At 44.8% G+C, this 20,447-nt stretch overlaps 1 protein-coding gene across 1 annotated transcript in view; it reads right to left on the reverse strand.

The window, feature by feature from the left end:
* Positions 1-20,447, reverse strand: part of LOC123762807 (uncharacterized) — a 214,287-nt gene that overhangs the window by 82,799 nt on the left and 111,041 nt on the right. Inside the window, exons 13-15 of the mRNA XM_069332019.1 lie at positions 17,350-17,478; positions 8,524-8,654; positions 8,140-8,244 (exon numbers count right to left, since the gene is read on the reverse strand). Of these exons, the coding sequence (XP_069188120.1) occupies positions 8,140-8,244; positions 8,524-8,654; positions 17,350-17,478 (365 nt within the window). The remainder of the gene's footprint in view (positions 1-8,139; positions 8,245-8,523; positions 8,655-17,349; positions 17,479-20,447) is intronic.

Here is a 20,447-nt window from a genome sequence, read left to right on the forward strand (position 1 = left end):
TGGAATACCTTCCCTTTCACGCCTGCCTGCATCTCCAGTTTGTGCACTAGTCTCATGTGGTACGGTGTCAAAAGCATTCTGGCAGTCCAGAAATATGCAGTCTGCCCAGACCTCTCTTTCTTGCCTGATTTTTGTTGCCTGGTCATAGAATTCAATTAATCCTGTTAGGCATGATTTGCCATCTCTGAATCCATTCTGATGTGTTACAAAGTTCTTTTGCTCCAGATGTTCCACTAGCTTTTTTCGCACAATCTTTTCCATCAACTTGCATGGAATGCAAGTTAAGGACACTGGCCTGTAGTTCAGTGCCTCCTGCCTATCACTTTTTGTATATTGGGACTACATTGGCCGTCTTCCAAATTTTTGGCTGTTCACCTGTTACCAGTGACTTGCTGTACACCATGGAGAGTGGTAGGCACAGAGCTTCTGCTTCTTCCTTCAGGATCCATGGTGATATTCCATCCGGGCCTATAGCCTTTGTCACGTCCAAATCTAGCAGATGCTTCCTCACCTCCCCACTGGTAATCACAAACTCCTCTATTGGTATCTGGTTTGATGTTCCCTCCCTTATCTCTGGGACTTCTCCTTGCTCTGAGGTGAAGACTTCCTTGAAATTCTTATCGAGTTCCTCGCACACTTCCTTGTCGTTTGTAGTGAATCTTTCTGCCCCTATACTCAGTTTCATTGCTGTTGTTGCTTCACTGCTGTTTTCCTCCTGATGTGGGTATGCAGCAGTTTGGATTGAGTCTTTGCTTTGCTCGCTGTTATTTTCATATTGCCTCTCTACCTCTCTTCTCACCCTGACGTATTCATTCCTGGCGCTCTGGTATCTTTCTCTGCTCTCTAGTGTTCTGTTGTTTCTATAGTTTCTCCACGCCCTTTTACTTAGCTGCTTTGCTAGCTTACAACTCTGACTAAACCATGGGTTTCTCATCTCCATTTCATTTTTTTCCTTTTGGACTGGGACGAACTGGTCCGCTGCCTCCTTACACTTCTGTGTGATGTAGTCCATCATGTCTTGAACTGTCTTTTCTCTGAGCTCTGTCTCCCAAGCTATTTCAGCTAGGAATTTTCTCATCTCATAGTTTCCCTTCCGGAATGCCGGCCTCTTTAATTCTGGTCCCTCCCTTGAGTACATTAACCATTCTTCGACCAAATATTCAAACAACAGTACACTGTGATCACTCATACCCACGGGGGCTTCAAGACCGATTTCCCTTTTGTCTGAATCGTTCAGAGTGAATACTAGGTCGAGTCTTGCTGGTTCATCACTTCCTCTCATTCTCGTGGGACCCTTGACATGCTGACTTAAGTTTCTAGTCGTCACCTCCAGCAGTTTCGCTCTCCATGTTTCCTCACCTCCATGTGGTTCCCTGTTTTCCCAGTCTATCCTTCCATGATTAAAGTCCCCCATGATGAGCAGATGGGGTCAATTTCTACAGGCAGCAACGGTTGCTCTCTATATGATAATGTTAATTGCCATGTTGTTTCTGTTATACTCTTGCCTGGGGTATTTTTTCATTTGGTGGTGGTTATATATCACTGCTACTACTACTCTTGGTCCTCCCATCGTCATGGTGCCTGTTATGAAGTCTCTGAACCCTTCGCAGCCCGGAATAACCATCTCGAAACTCCATTCCTTTCTCATCAGTAGAGCCACTCTGCCTCCTCCCCTTCCTTACCTCTCTTTCCTTATTACAGTGTAGTCCTGGGAAACACTGCATTCGTTATAATTCCTGAGAGTTTTGTTTCTGTGAGTCCAATTACATCTGGGTTTACTGTTTGTGTTCTTTCCCTAGGTTCACTGGCCTTGTTTGTAATCCCATCTATGTTCGAGTACATGACCTTGACGCTGACTCTCTTCTGTCCATTCTCAGTTTCTGTTGATTCCACTGGAGTAGAGGGGCAAGGGATGTCTGGGATGGGTGAGCCTAGGAAGGAGGACCTAGGGGGTCTGGGGTGTGAGGGGTCTGGGAGGATCTGGAACAGGGGAGCTAGGGGGTCTGACGTGATGCGGCTGAGGGGGTCCAGGGTTGCGGGTTAGTGAGGGCACGGGATGGGGGAGCTGAAGGGGCATGTGGTGGGAGGTCACGGGTTGGGGTATGCAGGGGAGACTGGGGTGGGTTGACAGGGAGGTCACGGGTTGGGGGGGGGTGCCTGGGGAGGGGGAGCCGTGTGTGTGTGTTTGTGTACTCGCCTAATTGTGTTTGCTGGGGTTGAGTTCTGGCTCTTTGGTCCCACCTCTCGACCGTCAATCAACAGGTGTAAAGGTTCCTGAGCCTACTGGGCTCATATGTACACTTGAAACTGTGTATGGAGTCAGCCTCCACCACATCACTTCCTAATGCATTCCAATTGTCAACCACTCTGACACTAAAAAGGTTCTTTCTAATATCTCTGTGGCTCATTTGGGCACTCAGTTTCCACCTGTGTCCCCTTGTGCGTGTGCCCCTTGTGTTAAATAGCCTGTCTTTATCAACCCTGTCGATTCCCTTGAGAATATTGAATGTGGTAATTATGTCCCCCCCTAACTCTTCTGTCTTCCAGTGAAGTGAGGTTTAATTCCCGTAGTCTCTCCTCGTAGCTCATACCTCTCAGCTCGGGTACTAGTCTGGTGGCAAACCTTTCAACCATTTCCAGTTTAGTCTTATCCTTGACTAGATATGAATTCCATGCTGGGGCTGCATACTCCGGGATTGGCCTGACATATGTGGTATACAAAGTTCTGAATGATTCCTTACACAAGATTCTGAATGCCGTTCTTATGTTGGCCAGCCTGGCATATGCCGCTGATGTTATACTCTTGATATGGGCTGCAGGGGACAGGTCTGGCGTGATATCAACCCCCAAGTCTTTTTCTCTCTCTGGCTCTTGAAGAATTTCCTCTCCCAGATGATACCCAGTATCTGGCCTTCTGCTCCCTACACCTATCTTCATTACATTACATTTGCTTGAGTTAAACTCTAACAACCATTTGTTCGACCATTCCTTCAGCTTGTCTAGGTCTTTTTGAAGCCTCAAGCAGTCCTCCTCTGTCTTAGTCCTTCTCATAATTTTGGCATCGTCCGCAAACATTTAGAGAAATGAATCTATACCCTCCGGGAGATCATTTACATATATCAGAAACAAGATAGGGCCGAGTACAGAGCCAGACTCCACTGGTGACTTCACGCCAATCGGAGGTCTCACCCCTCACCGTAACTCTCTGGTTCCTATTGCTTAGGTACTCCCTTATCCACTGGAGCACCTTACCAGCTACACCTGCCTTTCTCTCCAGCTTATATACCAGCCTCTTATGCGGTACTGTGTCAAAGACTTTCCGACAATCCAAAAAAATGCAGTCTGCCCAGCCTTCTCTTTCTTGCTTAATCTTTGTCACCTGGTCGTAGAATTCTATTAAGCCAGTCAGGCAAGATTTACTTTCTCTGAACCCATGTTGGCGATTTGTCACGAAGTCCCTTCTCTCCAGATGTGTACTAGGTTTTTTCTCAAGATCTTCTCCATCACCTAGCATGGTATACAAGTTAAGGACACTGGCCTGTAGTTCAGTGCCTCTTGCTTGTCTTCCTTTTTGTATATTGGGACCACATTCGCCGTCTTCCATATTTCTGGTAGGTCTCCCAGTTCCAGTGACCTACTATACACTATGGAGAGGGGCAAGCAAAGTGCCTCTGCACACTCTTTCAGTACCCAATCCGAGATCCCGTCTGGACCAACAGCCTTTCTAACATCCAAATCTAGCAGGTGTCTCTTGACCTCCTCTCTCGTAATTTCGAACCCTTCCAAGGCCGCCTGGTTTACTTCCCTTTCTCCTAGCACAGTGACCTCACTTTGTTCTTTTGTGAAGACCTCCTGGAACCTCTTGTTGAGTTCTTCACACACACCTCTGTCATTCTCTGTATACCTGTCCTCGCCTGTTCTAAGTTTCATTACTTGTTCTTTCACTGTTTTCCTCCTGATGTGACTGTGGAGTAGCTTTGGTTCGGTCTTGGCTTTGTTTGCAATATCATTTTCATAATTTTACTCTGCTTCTCTTCTCACCCAAACATACCCATTCCTGGTTCTCTGGTATCTCTCTCTGTTTTCTGGTGTTTCTGTTATTCTGGAAGTTCCTCCACGCCCTTTTGATCAGTCCCTTTGCTTGCATACATGCCCTATTATACCATGGATTCTTCTTTTGCTTCTCGAATTTTTCCCTTTGGGCCGGGATGAACCTGTTTACTGCCTCCTGACACTTTTGGATGACATAGTCCATCATATCTTGTACAGACTTAGCTCTGATGTCTGTGTCCCAAGGTATTTCCCTTAGGAAACTTCTCATCTCTTCATAGTTCCCTTCGGTATGCCAGCCTTTTGTTTCAAAGTTCTTTTTTGGGGGAGATAATTCCTAGGTCTACCAGGTACTCAAAGTTCAATACACTGCGGTCACTCATTCTCAAGGGTACTTGCATCTTAACTTTCCTTATATCCCACTCATTTAGGGTAAATATCAGATCAAGCATTGCTGGTTCACCGTCTCCTCTAATTCTTGTTAGTTTCTTGATGTGCTGGCTTAGAAAGTGTCTTGTTCCCACGTCCAGCAACTTAGCTCTCCATGTTTCCGGTCCTCCATGCGGATCTCTATTCTCCCAATCTATCTTCCCATGGTTGAAGTCTCTCATGATTAGTAGTCCAGTTCCATTCCTGCTAGCAACAGAAGCTGCTCTCTCTATCATGTTAATGGTGGCCATGTTGTTTCTATAATATTCCTGTCTGGGTCTTCTGTCATTTGGTGGTGGATTATATATGACTACAACTATAATTTTTTGTCCTCCAGTTGTTATGGTACCTGTTATGTAGTCACTGAAACCTTCACAGCCCTGAATAACCATCTCAAAATCCCAGCCTTTTCTTACCAGCAGAGCTACACCACCACCACCACCTCTTCCTTCTCTCTTTTTCCTCATAACATAATAGTCCTGTGGATACACTGCATTTGTTATGGTTTTCGTTAGCTTTGTTTCTGTAAGTGCTATTATGTCTGGGTTTTCTTCTAGTACCCATTCTCCTCGTTCATTTGCTTTATTTGTAATTCCATCTATGTTAGTGTACATTGCCTTGAGGCTCACCTTCTGTCCCTTCTCAAATCGCCTCCTTGGTGAGTGTTCTGCTGGTGGGGGAGGCTGTTTCATGGGTGTGAGGATTTGTGAGGTGGATAACAGGGTCTCAGAAGGTACTGGGGTGAGGGGCGGGGGGTCAAGTGAAGGGAGGTGGACAGGGTGGGTATGGGATGAAGAGGGAGGGGGGAGGACAGGAAGGAAAGGGGGGGAGGGGTAGCAGGGTGGGAATGGGGGGTGTAGATTTGGTGGGGAGGGAGATTTGGCTGAGCATTTGAGTGAAGGCAGGGAGGGTTTAGGGTAGGGGGTTTTCTATGCAAAGGAGGGTGGTGGGGTTGCCCCTCCCCTCTGGTATTACTGGGTAGCTGGTTCCCCCCTCACCTCTGGGGATGTTGTGTTGGGAGTTGTGATTTCCTGGTTTTCCCCTTTCGCCTGTGCTTCTTCCTTGCTTCTGCCGCCATGGCTCTCTCCTCCCTTATCATGTCCCTCTGGAGGAATACTTTTTTTTAATTCTCCCACATATTGCAGGTAGCTCTTCCTTGTTAGAATCATCTCCTTTGTGTTCTCGTTTGCAAACACTATCTTTAACACACGGTCTCGGTCTTTTTTGTACCAGCCTAGCCTGAAAACCTTTTCAATTCTATGCTCAGCCCCTTCCTTCTCTAGTGTTTTCAGTATTTCAGTCACTGCCGTGTTGTCCTTATCATTCCACTCTGTCCTATTGGAGCCATCCTGCTCTTTAATAACCACAGCTATCACTGATCTTTTTCTTTCCTGCAGCTGGCTAGTGGAGTGTGCCGCTTCCTGTGAGGTGGCTGCTTTCATGGCCACCTCCATCATTGTGGACATTACTTCAGTTTTTATTTTTTTAGCATTTCTGCAAATGTTGTTTTTATAGTGGCATTCTCTTCCAGAATACTATTTCCACCTTCTCCCTCGATGATTATCTTAGTCTCAGCATCAACACTGTTCTCCTCGAGGATTCTAATCATCTCCTTTGCTGCTGTCAACTCTTTTCAGGTTGCTTATTTCATTCTTCATTTCCTGCATCATTCCCTGCATCTCACTCTTGATATCCTCTAAAAACTTTGCAAACATTTCTTTCATTTCATCACCTTGACTTTTCCCTGTGTGTGTGTGTGTGTGTATTTACCTAGTTGAACCTCACATCCCTGGAAACGTGTGTTGAACCTCGTGTTGAAACGCGTGTGTGTGTGTGTGTGTGTGTGTGTGTGTACTCACCTATTTGTGCTTGCAGGATAGAACATTGACTCTTGGATTCCGCCTTTCCAGCGATCGGTTGTTTACAGCAATGACTCCTGTCCCATTTCCCTATCATACCTAGTTTTAAAAGTATGAATAGTATTTGGTTCCACAACCTGTTCCCCAAGTGCAGTGTGTGTGTGTGTGTGAGATTTGTGAATGATATTTTCACTATTACCTGATAATTGACTATTAATAATTTATAGTGTTGGGTAAAGGAAAAGTTCTCCGTGACTAGTTTAAGTTCTTAGTGAACTCTGGCATATTTTTCTTCACAATTATTCTAGTCTGTTGTATTAATATTGATGTTGAAGCCGCAGCTGACTGAAATCCGTCTTCTTATTCACTTTTAATTTGTAATCATTTTGTCAGGGGGGGGGGGGACAAGCAGCCTGTGTATGTATGTAAGTTAGGCTTATTTCCAGGTCGATTTCCTTATCTCTAGATCGACCTACTGACCCTCCACCAAGATGCTTTTCCACAACAGTTGACTAACTCCTGGGTACCTATTTACTGCTAGGTGAACAGTCTTATTAGGTAAAAGGAAATGCGGCCATTTCTGTCCCCCACGGGATTCGAACCCGGGAAAACCAATTGCGAGTCGAAAACGAACCCACCTCTATCACCGAGGTTGATTACGGTCGTCGAACCCTAATTAAAGTGTATATAGTGCTCTTTTCCCTCTGGTGAGTGTGGGAGACATGGGGGCGGGGAGTGTTGAGGAGTGTGTCCTGGCTCTAGGAAATACATTATAGTTGAGAGGTTCCATCATGTATCCGTCTGAGGCTAGGTGATGATGATATCACCTGAAGCTAGGTGATGATGATATCACCTGAAGCTAGGTGATGATAGTGGTTTTACAAGAATGTAAACACATCAATGCTATGTACTCTCAACTGAATGTACCTTTTTGTATTATTAATATAAATAAATAAATAAATAAATAAATAAATAATTATCAGGAAACCAGCTGGATAATGATGAAGTTGGGAATTCTGAATACGATTTCAGAATCGTATTCAGTGGGGGTATTAATTAATCATTCCATCTCCTGCAATTATAGTGCTTATAGTAACTATTTGGTCGAAGCTACCAATGTTTACTAATGGAACACCAGTAAGCCACATATTGTACTTATAATTTTATATAGTCAGAGAAAATAAAGCTGATAACAAAACTTAAACATTCTTAGGCCTGTTATAGCACATATATGTACTATATAAGGCCTAAGAGAGCCTGTATAATGTCTAGGATTGGTATTAGAGGTCATGTCCTCTCACAGTGTCGGGACATTTCTCTCGGCTGCTGTCGGTAGGAAGAATAAGACGTTTGTCTGTGGACCGCAGACGAACATAAGGTGTGAACACCGTTGAACACTGAATGCAGAATAGAACCAGTGAAGAGCAGAGGTGCCATGGGCACAATCAGAGAACACTGTATGAACACCAGAGGTCTACGGTTGTTCAACGTCCTCCCAGCGAGCATCAGAAATATTGCCGGAACAACCGTGGACATTTTCAAGAGGAAACTAGATTGTTTCCTTCAAGGAGTGCCGGACCAACCGGGCTGTGGTGGGTATGTGGGCCTGCGGGCCGCTCCAAGCAACAGCCTGGTGGACCAAACTCTCACAAGTCAAGTCTGGCTTCGGGCCGGGCTTGGGGAGTAGAAGAACTCCCAGAACCCCATCAACCAGGTACCGTAACTCCCAGTGTCCAACCGTTGTTCACAGGGAGTGAACATCACAAAGGACACAGGCCTCAGACGCGGGTTCACCACTCACCTCACACTCATATTCGCCAGAATCTGAAGTCTTCAGGTAATGAAATGTGATGTGATCTCCGCTGGTTGTTCCGGAGCCTGGCATCACCTCCAGCATCTTATTGTCCTAAAAAGAATGACAAACATTTTTACTTGGAAATGGACTTGCAAACACATATTACAATATATATTTTTATAAGAAACTACTTACACTTTGAATTATTTATTCCATATATCGCCTCTTATTACAGTACTCAACATTGACTACTTAACACTGACTACATCACAGTTACATCACTCAATGGAAATTCAACACTGATTTCTTCATTTCAACACTCGCCAGGGTTCTAAGCGTAAACTCAACATGACCGGTCACTTGTGTTGACTACTACCATAAAGGGTTTACCTTGTACCAGGTGACCTGAGGGAAGGGCTCACCCTCGGCGCTGCACTCTAGGGTCAGGTTACTCATCTCCTTCATGTTGTGGTCTTGAAGAGGCGACCCAACACCAGTCTTCCACGTGGGCGCCACCATCGCTGTACCAGATGTGTCGTATAAAGTGAAAATAGAACTGTTTATGTATGGACACAATATGAGCTCAGGAATGACTAATTTATTTCATATTATACATTATATATATAACAAACACTAAGATAAAGCATATAAAACGCTAAGATAAAGCACATAACACTAAGATAAAGCACATAACACTAAGATAAAGCACATAACACTAAGATAAAGCACATAACACTAAGATAAAGCACATAACACTAAGATAAAGCACATAACACTAAGATAAAGCACATAACACTAAGATAAAGCACATAACACTAAGATAAAGCACATAAACACTAAGATAAAGCACATAACACTAAGATAAAGCACATAAACACTAAGATAAAGCACATAACACTAAGATAAAGCACATAAACACTAAGATAAAGCACATAACACTAAGATAAAGCACATAACACTAAGATAAAGAACATAAACACTAAGATAAAGCACATAACACTAAGATAAAGCACATAACACTAAGATAAAGCACATAACACTAAGATAAAGCACATAACACACTAAGATAGTAATAGTAAGCATCCATCAGTCTCAGGAGACTAAGGAGTTGCGCTCTACCCTATCGGTCTCCACGCCACAAAGCCAGGGTAGGCATATTATAATTTATAATAAAACACATAAGAAAACACTAAGGTAGAGTACAGTCGAGCAAAAGTATTCCTCTATCCTTCAGTTTCTTGGAAAGTCCAAAAATGGCAACGTCGCTTTTGTTGTTGTCGTAGTATTGGGTTAGATTATAAATGGGCGTTTTGTAACGACGCGTCTCATTGGTCAAAACACCACACAACGGTTTATATAATTCACACTGCTATCGAGAGGACAATGTTTAAAACAGTGAATAAAATTGAGTTCATCCTTGATAAAGAGGTTGCACTCTGGAGTTGACTCGTGGATTGGTCTGGGGAGAGTGAAGGTCCCACATTCTTTCAATCAAACGACGTCACTTTCTGCTATAGTTTGATGGTTAAACAGCCATTGTGGGAAGCTGGTTTGTTTTAAGAAGTACTAGTTTGTCGAATTACATATATCATCACGTAGTCCACGGTCAGCATAAGATATTCATCACATGACGATGAATTGCACGCGAAATATGATCGGACATTTCACATGTCTGGTGTGTTTGTAATGTGTTAGTCAATGTGTTTCTCTGAGTGTGTGTCTTCTCTCCTCTCCCTTTTTCCTTCTTCCGTCTCCCTCTCTCTCTCCCCCCCTCTCTCTTTCCCCCCTCTCTCTCTCTCTCTCCCCCCCTCTCTCTTTCCCCCCCTCTCTCTCTCTCTCTCTCCCCCCCTCTCTCTCCCCCCTCTCTCTCTCTCTCTCTCCCCCCCTCTCTCTTTCCCCCCCTCTCCCCCCCCTCTCTCTTTCCCCCCTCTCTCTCTCTCTCTCTCCCCCCTCTCTCTTTCCCCCCTCTCTCTCTCTCTCCCCCCCTCTCTCTCTCCCCCCCTCTCTCTTTCCCCCCTCTCTCTCTCTCTCTCCCCCCCCTCTCTCTTTCCCCCCTCTCTCTCTCTCTCTCTCCCCCCTCTCTCTTTCCCCCCCTCTCTCTCTCTCTCTCCCCCCCCTCTCTCTTTCCCCCCTCTCTCTCTCTCTCTTTCCTCCCTCTCTCTCTCCCCCTCCCTCTCTCTCTCTCTCCCCCTCCCTCTCTCTCTCTCTCTCCCCCCTCCCTCTCTCTCTCTCTCTCCCCCCCTCTCTTTCCCCCCTTCTCTCTCTCTCCCCCCCTCTCTTTCCCCCCTTCTCTCTCTTTCCCCTCTCTCCTCCCCCCCTCTCTCTCTCGCTCCTACATATTGTCATTGTTTCGTCCCCCCTTTCCTTCCTTATGTGGTTAGGGTTATTCCCACGGGGTCTTCGCCCCCTTGTACCTGGGCGCCACTGCTTACCCTGCCCCCCCCCCCCCCAACCAGTCTACCAAGGGCTGGCCTTGAATTGCACCCCTGGCGAGTGGGGAAATCCAGCCTTACCTCTGTTACTCTCGGTTGGCTTTGCCCGCCATGACACTGGGAAGATATACAGGTAAATCTTCACCTCTTCGTCCAAGGTCGCCAGCTGGGTGTTTATATTCGTGTCCCAGCAACACTTCTCAGTGGTCTTACTCGTTATCGCAGCCCAAGGATGCAATCTTGGAAGCAATGCAGTGCAACATTAATGGTTTACTCAAATAGCCCTAGAGATGAAGGCTCACTCAAACACAGTCTTAAAATCGATAAGTTTGCTGAAGAAAACTACATTGAATCCGCATAGAGATTGATATACGTGGAATTGTGAGACAGCTGCCACACTCCTCACCCGCCTCTGGTAACACAGTAAACAGTTCATCTCGGCCCAAAGGGAAAAATCCGAGAAGCAAAAGGAGAATCCATGGTATAATAGAGCATGTATGGAAGCAAAGAGACTGAACAAAAGGGCGTGGAGGAACTAACGGAATAACAACACCAAAATAGCAGAGAGAGAGAGAGAGATACAAGAGAACCAGGAATGAGTATGTTAGAGTGAAAAGAGAAGCAGAGAAAAATTATGAAAATGATATAGCAAACAAAGTCAAGACCGAACCAAAGCTACTCCACAGTCACATCAGGAGGAAAACAACAGTGAAAGAACAGGTAATGAAACTTAGAACAGGCGAGGACAGGTATACAGAGAATGGCAAAGAGGTGTGTGAAGAATTCAACAAAAGGGTTCCAGTAGGTCTTCACAATAGAACAAGGTGAGGTCACTGTGTTACGAAAAAGGGAAGTAAACCAGGCGGACTTGGAAGGGTTCGAAATTACGAGAGAGGTCAAGAGACAGCTGCTGGATCTGGATGTTAGAAAGGCTGTTGGTCCAGACGGGATCTCGCCATGGGTATTGAAAGAGTGTGCAGAGGCACTTTGCTTGCCACTCTCCATAGTATATATACCAGAAATATGAAGACGGCGAATGTGGCTCCAATATACAAAAAGGGCGACAGACAAGAGGCACTGAACTACAGGCCAGTGTCCTTGACTTGTATACCATGCAAGGTGATGGAGAAGATCGTGAGAAAAAACCTAGTAATATATCTGGAGAGAAGAGACTTCGTAACAAATCGCCAACATGGGTTCAGGGAGGGTAAATCATGCCTGGCTGGCTTAACAGAATTCTACGACCAGGTGACAAAGATTAAGCAAGAAAGAGAAGGCTGGGCTGCCTGCATTTTCTTGGATTGTCGGAAAGGCTTTAACAGTACCGCATAGGAGGCTGGAACATAAGCTGAAGAGACAGGCAGGTGTAGCTGGTAAGGTGCTCCAGTGGATAAGGGAGTACCTAAGCAATAGGAACCAGAGAGTTACGGTGAGGGGTGAGACCTCAAATTGGCGTGAAGTCACCAGTGGAGTCCCACAGGGCTCTGTACTCGGTCCTATCTCGTTTCTGATATATGTAAATGATCTCTCGGAAGGTATAGATTAATTTTTCTCAATGTTTGCTGACGATGCCAAGATTATGAGAAGGATTAAGACAGAGGAGGACTGCATGAGGCTTCAAGAAGACCTAGACAAGCTGAAGGAATGGTCGAACAAATGGTTGTTAGAGTTTAAAGCAAGCAAATGTAATGTAATGAAGATAGGTGTAGGGAGCAGGAGGCCAGATACAAGGTATCATCAGGGAGAGAAAATTCTTCAGGAGTCAGAGAGAGAAAAAGATTTGGGGGTTGATATCACGCCAGACCTGTCCCCTGCAGCCCATATCAAGAGTATAACATCAGCGGCATATGCCAGGCTGGCCAACATAAGAACGGTATTCAGAAACTTGTGTAAGGAATCATTCAGAACTTTGTATACCACATATGTCAGGCCAATCCTGGAGTATGCAGCCCCAGCATAGTGTTCATATCTAGTTAAGGATAAGACTAAACTGGAAAAGGTTCAAAGGTTTGACCACCAGACTAGTACCCGAGCTGAGAGGTATGAGCTACGAGGAGAGACTACGGGAATTAAACCTCACTTCGCTGGAAGACAGAAGAGTTAGGGGGGACATGATCACCACATTCAATATTCTCAAGGGAATTGATAGGGTAGATAAAGACAGTCTATTTAACACAAGGGGCACACGCACAAGGGAACACTGGTGGAAACTGAGTGCCCAAATGAGCCACAGAGATATTAGAAAGAACATTTTTAGTGTCAGAGTGGTTGACAAATGAAATGCATTAGGAAGTGATGTGGTGGAGGCTGACTCCATACACAGTTTCAAGTGTAGATATGATAGAGCCCAATAGGTTCAGGAACCTGTACACCTGTTGATTGACGGTTAAGAGGCGGACCAAAGAGCCAGAGCTCAACCCCTGCAAGCACAATTAGGTGAGTACAGTCAGCTGGACGATTCAAAAGTTCGCTCCTGGCCTCTCAAATCCAATCACTTCCTCAAGCTGCCCAAAAGGTCACTACGCCCACGTGCATATTATATATATATATATATATATATATATATATATATATATATATATATATATATATATATATATATATATATATTTATATATATATATATTTATATATATATATATATGCGAACAAGCCTGAATGGTCCCCAGGACAATATGCAACTGAAAACTCATGTCCTGGGGACCATTCAGGCTTGTTCGCATTTGTGTTCCTCACGTGTGCCCCAAAGAATGAGGTGATTTGGTAAAATGCTATGCCCAAGATTACTATCCGAGTGCCGGCGGTGGGGTGGTTCAAATAGCCTCGGCTATCACCTCATTATGACCGGTCGTGATGGTCAAGTGGATTAAGGCGTCTTGTACATACCAGTTGCGTTGCTTCTGGGAGTATGGGTTCGAGTCACTTCTGGGGTGTGAGTTTTCAGTTATATATATATATATATATATATATATATATATATATATATATATATATATATATATATATATATAGTCATATTGTCATACCTACATGAGTAACCTGGCTCCTAGCCTAACTCTCTACCACACTGGTAGTAATAATAAAGACGATGTTCACGACATGAAAGATATCCCAGCTCACCTAGATCAAGGGGTAATGGGAGGGAAATTTATCTACCTTAATTCTTTCTGCTACGAAGCCGACCTATCCTCTGGCGAGGGTCGTCGAGGTCCTCGGTCCTGGCGTTCGGTCCTCCGTTGATCAGGTTCCACACACAAGGTCCTCAGTCGGCTCATAGATGCGCGTCCTCGCCGTACCCACACTCTGCAGCCAGGTCCTCCTCCTCCTTTTGAGGTACTGGAGACAGGTCCCTGAGCACGTCGTCTTCTTCCTCCCACATCGGAACGGTAGACAACTTACAGTCTGGTTCAGTGTCCCTTTCTTGGTTTGCCAATGGGCTTGACCCCGGGCACAGCAGCTCACCTGATTCGTTTGAACGTGGCCCGCTAGGCGTCCCAGATGTCGCAGCCTAAAGTACGTCTCCGCCACAGACTATCAGTAAAAGAGCTCTTGGCGCTCTAACACCAGCCAAACCCCTTCCATGTACTCTACAGCAGTCAGATGACGTCCCACGACCTGCAGTATCAATGCGGCTGCTTGGGTCCACTGGTTGGGGTCTTCCTAACCTCTAAATCGGGAGCACACTTGAGTGCGGCCGCTCTCTATGACGGGCCGTGACGTACTGCGCTCGCAGGGACGCCTGCCGCCCAGAACCCTCTGCCTCGTGACGTCGCTCCACCCCATTGGTCCATGATGTCACGTGACCCTACCTGGCCAATCAACAGCCGGCAGGCGTCATGCTCCTTTGGCGGGAAGCTGAGTGCCTCAGCGCCATCTTGTAACTCAGAAGGGCGTAAGCCACTTGTATAACCGAACTAAAACGGCAAATTCACTGCCAACACGATAACGTTCCATACCTTCATATATATCAAAATGGTCCTTGAACATCAGAGAACATTCAGGTTGCAGAGATATGATTCTTGAAGCTGGGACAGGAAAGATATAGGGGTGGAACACCGTCACATTATATATAAAATATAAATATAAATATTTTGGATATCTGAAAATACCAATTATTTCTAGAAATACAAAGCTGTCTAGATCTCTAACGTCAACAAGACTTAAATATAGATGCGATCTGAGACTTTTATAATATTGGGCTAGTTCCCAGCGAAGCCTAATTACTGTTATTCATTTTACAAGTTTTATTTTATTTTACAGGGTACAGAATAACAGGTTTTACATTATCATTTAGTTCAGTTATTTCACTTATAATGTTACTTTTTTTTACGTCCTATATTTTACTCATCATTTTACTTTGATATTAAGCAGATTTTACTTTTACTCATTAAATAGATTATGCTTTTACTTTTATTAAGCACAATTAACGTTTGCTTATATTAAATAATTATTTAATTATTTAATTAATTATATTTTAGCCCAGTGCGAGAATCAATCACGCTACCCAAAAAGACAAAACACGGCCGAATTGAAAGATCCAGCTTGGAAAAATCACCAGGACAAATAATGGCTTCGATAAGCCGCCAACTTCATGTCACTGTATGTATTGTATTCAAAATTACCTGAATACATTCCACTGCCCTTATCTCATAGTAGGCAAGTCTGTTGCATCTCCAGCCAGTCACAACTCAACCATAAACATGTGTCGTAGACCAGCCCTATAGACACGTAGACCCGCCCTATGGACACGTAGACCAGCCCTATGGACATGTAGACCAGCCCTATAGACACGTAGACCCGCCCTATGGACACGTAGACCAGCCCTATAGACACGTAGACCAGCCCTATGGACATGTAGACCAGCCCTATGGACATGTAGACCAGCTTTATGGACATGTAGACCAGCCCTATGGATATGTAGACCAGCCCTATGGACATGTAGACCAGCCCTATGGACATGTAGACCAGCCCTATGGACATGTAGACCAGCTTTATGGACATGTAGACCAGCCCTATGGACACGTAGACCAGCCCTATGGACATGTAGACCAGCCCTATGGACATGTAGAGCAGCCCTATGGACACGTAGACCAGCCCTATGGACACGTAGACCAGCCCTATGGACATGTAGACCAGCCCTATAGACACGTAGACCAGCCCTATGGACACGTAGACCAGCCCTATGGACACGTAGACCAGCCCTATGGACATGTAGACCAGCCCTATGGACATGTAGACCAGCCCTATGGACACGTAGACCAGCCCTATGGACACGTAGACCAGCCCTATGGACACGTAGACCAGCCCTATGGACACGTAGACCAGCCCTATGGACACGTAGACCAGCCCTATGGACATGTAGACCAGCCCTATGGACATGTAGACCAGCCCTATGGACACGTAGACCAGCCCTATGGACACGTAGACCAGCCCTATGGACACGTAGACCAGCCCTATGGACACGTAGACCAGCCCTATGGACACGTAGACCAGCCCTATGGACATGTAGACCAGCCCTATGGACATGTAGACCAGCCCTATGGACATGTAGACCAGCCCTATGGACACGTAGACCAGCCCTATGGACACGTAGACCAGCCCTATGGACATGTAGACCAGCCCTATGGACATGTAGACCAGCCCTATGGACATGTAGACCAGCCCTATGGACACGTAGACCAGCCCTATGGACATGTAGACCAGCCCTATGGACACATAGACCAGCCCTATGGACATGTAGACCAGCCCTATGGACATGTAGACCAGCCCTATGGACACGTAGACCAGCCCTATGGACATGTAGACCAGCCCTATGGACATGTAGACCAGCCCTATGGACACGTAGACCAGCCCTATGGACATGTAGACCAGCCCTATGGACATGTAGACCAGCCCTATGGACATGTAGACCAGCTTTATGGACATGTAGACCAGCCCTATGGACATGTAGACCAGCCCTATGGACATGTAGACCAGCCCTATGGACACGTAGACCAGCCCTATGGACATGTAGACCAGCCCTATGGACATGTAGACCAGCCCTATGGACACGTAGACCAGCCCTATGGACATGTAGACCAGCCCTATGGACATGTAGACCAGCCCTATGGACATGTAGACCAGCTTTATGGACATGTAGACCAGCCCTATGGACATGTAGACCAGCCCTATGGACATGTAGACCAGCCCTATGGACATGTAGACCAGCCCTATGGACACGTAGACCAGCCCTATGGACATGTAGACCAGCCCTATGGACATGTAGACCAGCCCTATGGACATGTAGACCAGCTTTATGGACACGTAGACCAGCCCTATGGACACGTAGACCAGCCCTATGGACACGTAGACCAGCCCTATGGACACGTAGACCAGCCCTATGGACACATAGACCAGCCCTATGGACATGTATATATTTGTGTACATATTTGCTTTTTAAATAAAAGAATAAAACACGTATAATTATCATACGTTATATCGTTTGCATAATAGGTCAATTAACTCTTAATCTCAATAGTAGAGCCATCTCCCATTTCCAGTATTCTACACTATATAAAATTTTATTCTCTGTTCAACAATATTTTCATTTCGGTAGCAATGTGAATTATATAAACCGTTGTGTGGTGTTTTGACCAATGAGACGCGTCGTTACAAAACGCCTATTTATAATCTAACCCAATACTACGACAACAACAAAAGCGACGTTGCCATTATGCACTTTCCAAGAAACTGATGGGAAAAGGAATACTTTTGCTGGACTGTATATACAAGAGACAAGACTCACGGTTAATATGGACGGTCCGGGCGAGGCTGTGGTGAGGGCGGTCGGTGCAGGCTAGGCTGAAGTTGTTCCCGCTCTGAGTCACATGCTTCATCACCATCTCAGAGATGTAACACAGTTCCGAGTCATTTCCTGAGAAAGGGTTCATGTTGTCAGCCTCAATATTATGCAATGAGTAGAGTCTTAGAACAACAGCATGTGTTGAGTTTTATTACAACAGGACGAGATGAGTATGACTTTGTTATAAATTATTTGAAAAGTATGAGGAAATATAAATTTAGCAATATAGAAAGGTTAGGTAAAGATGTGTTAGGTTAACATGTGTTAAAATGTTGGATGTCTAGTGTACAAGGAATATATATATGGGATTAAGGATAGGTTAGGGTTGGCTGGGTTAGGTTCGTGTTGGGATAGGCTAGGGTTGGCTGGGTTATGTTCGTGTTGGGATAGGCTAGGGTTGGCTGGGTTAGGTTCGTGTTGGGATAGGCTAGGGTTGGCTGGGTTATGTTCGTGTTGGGATAGGCTAGGGTTGGCTGGGTTAGGTTCGTGTTGGGATAGGCTAGGGTTGGCTGGGTTATGTTCGTGTTGGGATAGGTTAGGGTTGGCTGGGTCATGTTCGTGTTGGGATAGGCTAGGGTTGGCTGGGTTAGGTTCGTGTTGGGATAGGCTAGGGTTGGCTGGGTTATGTTCGTGTTGGGATAGGCTAGGGTTGGCTGGGTTAGGTTCGTGTTGGGATAGGCTAGGGTTGGCTGGGTTAGGTTCGTGTTGGGATAGGCTAGGGTTGGCTGGGTTAGGTTCGTGTTGGGATAGGCTAGGGTTGGCTGGGTTATGTTCGTGTTGGGATAGGCTAGGGTTGGCTGGGTTAGGTTCGTGTTGGGATAGGCTAGGGTTGGCTGGGTTAGGTTCGTGTTGGAATAGGCTAGGGTTGGCTGGGTCATGTTCGTGTTGGGATAGGCTAGGCTTGGCTGGGTTATGTAAGGGAAAAATGCTTTAACAGCACTTTACAAAAATAATAGAAATTTGTGGTAAGTTAATGAACTGAGTATTTGTGTAAGTTTTTGTAAAGGTTTACAAGTGTAATTGTGCATATTTGGGAAAGTTTGTTCATGTTTGTTTATAAGCAGGTGTATGTGCAAGTTTGCTTTTAAAGGTAAAGGTTTGCATACGTGTCTAGTAAGTTTGTTATTGCAAATTCGTGTTTATAAATGTAACTGCATATGTATTTGCATGTTTGTGTAAGAGTGTATGTGTTTTGTGAGCGATGAATAAATTTGTTTAAGTTTATGCTGGTTTGTGAATGTAATTGTATGTGTAGATGAGATTGAGGCATACATATTTTGTCTAAGTATTTATGCAATTTATGTAAAGGTGAATGCGTCATGGGTATTTTATGTAATTCTGTATATGTTTGAGAGTGTAACATGAATGTAACTAAGTATGAAAGTGTTGTCTGGGTAAATATTAAATGAAGAGTTGATGTTTCAGAAAGAATAAGATGCTACTTTAAATAAGTTATATTATGTAAGTTTGGCAGGCTAAATTAGTCAAGTTATGTCAGGTAGATTAGGATATGTAAGTTACATCAGGTAGGAGAGGTTAAGTAAGTTGCGTTAGGTAGGTTAGGTAATGGGAAGTTTCATTAAGTTAGGTTTGGTAAGTTACATAAAGTTATGTCAGGTAAATTGTGAAAGTTAGGTTAAGTTACATCACGTAGGGATAAGGTAGGTGAGGTGAGGTTAGGCTAGGTTAGGGATCTCTCTCTCTCTCTCTCTCTCTCTCTCTCTCTCTCTCTCTCTCTCTCTCTCTCCTCTCTTTCTCTCTCTCTTTGCTTATTTCCTACCTCCTTCTGTCTCTCTCCCTTTGTTTCTCTCCTCTCCCTTTCTGTCTGTCTCTGCATTTTCTTCCAGTATGTCTCTATCTTTTTACATGCAATAAGGATAATTATACCTAATAATTCCAATAAATAATAATTAGTATCAACGTTTTAAAAACTTTGCTCTAAAATGTTATGTCATAACATTTAAAACGCCTTTTATTAAAACATTATCATCACATTATATACTCGTTTCTACAAATTCTTAAAACACGCGTATAAAACGTAATTTAAAACGTGAATAAAAGAATCAAATGTCGTTTATCAAAAGTTTAGAAAACGAAAAAGTGTTTTGTGGGTAAGTGAGATTAGGTTTGTTGGGATAGGTAGGTAAGGTTAGGTAAGTTGGGATGAGTAAGTAATTATCAAAAAGAAGGCACCAAACCGGGAAGGCTGAGTAGCACCATCAAATGTGGGAATAACCAGAGGGCGCTAAATATCACCAAGGATGCCAATACGAGAACAGAAACGTATAAGGCGAACGATATCAAAAGTATCCGATTCACCAAGAATTCTATTGAGGAACAAGTGAACGCGAGGGGCGGTCGGAAAGCAGGACACACGCTCGTCCCGGATGTCAGGACATTCAACAAGGATATGCACGACGGTAAGAGGGACAACGCAATTTGGACAATAAGGAGCTGAGCCGCGCTCCATTAAGTGACCGTGAGTTAAGCGGGTATGACCAAAACACAACCGCGCTAGAGCCGTTTCCCACCGCCGGTTACGGTGGCAGGAGGAAGGCCACGGGGACACACAACGCATAAGAGTACGCAGTTTATTACCAACAACAGAAGACCAACAACCCTGCCAACGGGCAAGGATGGAGGAATGAATAACCTGATAAAAGTTGGAAAAAAGAATACCTTTACGGGAAATGGGACAAGAGCGGATAGCCTCTCTAGCAGCAGCATCCGCATGCTCATTTAAAGAAACACCAACATGGCTGGGAACCCAACAAAACTCCACAGATTTAAATTTACCATAGATAAGAAACAGTCAATGTTGAATCTCGACGACAACTGGATGGACAGGATTAATTTAAATTAAAGGACCCGAGAGCCATAAGGGCATTACGAGAGACAACGATAATCACAAAGGAGGATTGACAACGAGAAAGCAGGAGACGGAGAGCACGGAGAATAGCATAAAGCTCCCTTGTGAAGATCCTAGTCTCTGAAGGGAGGCAACACATACAAGTGCAGTCAGGAAAAACAACAGAGTAGCC

The sequence above is a fragment of the Procambarus clarkii genome, chromosome 27 (genome assembly GCF_040958095.1).
Source record: "Procambarus clarkii isolate CNS0578487 chromosome 27, FALCON_Pclarkii_2.0, whole genome shotgun sequence".
Taxonomy (NCBI): Eukaryota; Metazoa; Arthropoda; class Malacostraca; order Decapoda; family Cambaridae; genus Procambarus; species Procambarus clarkii.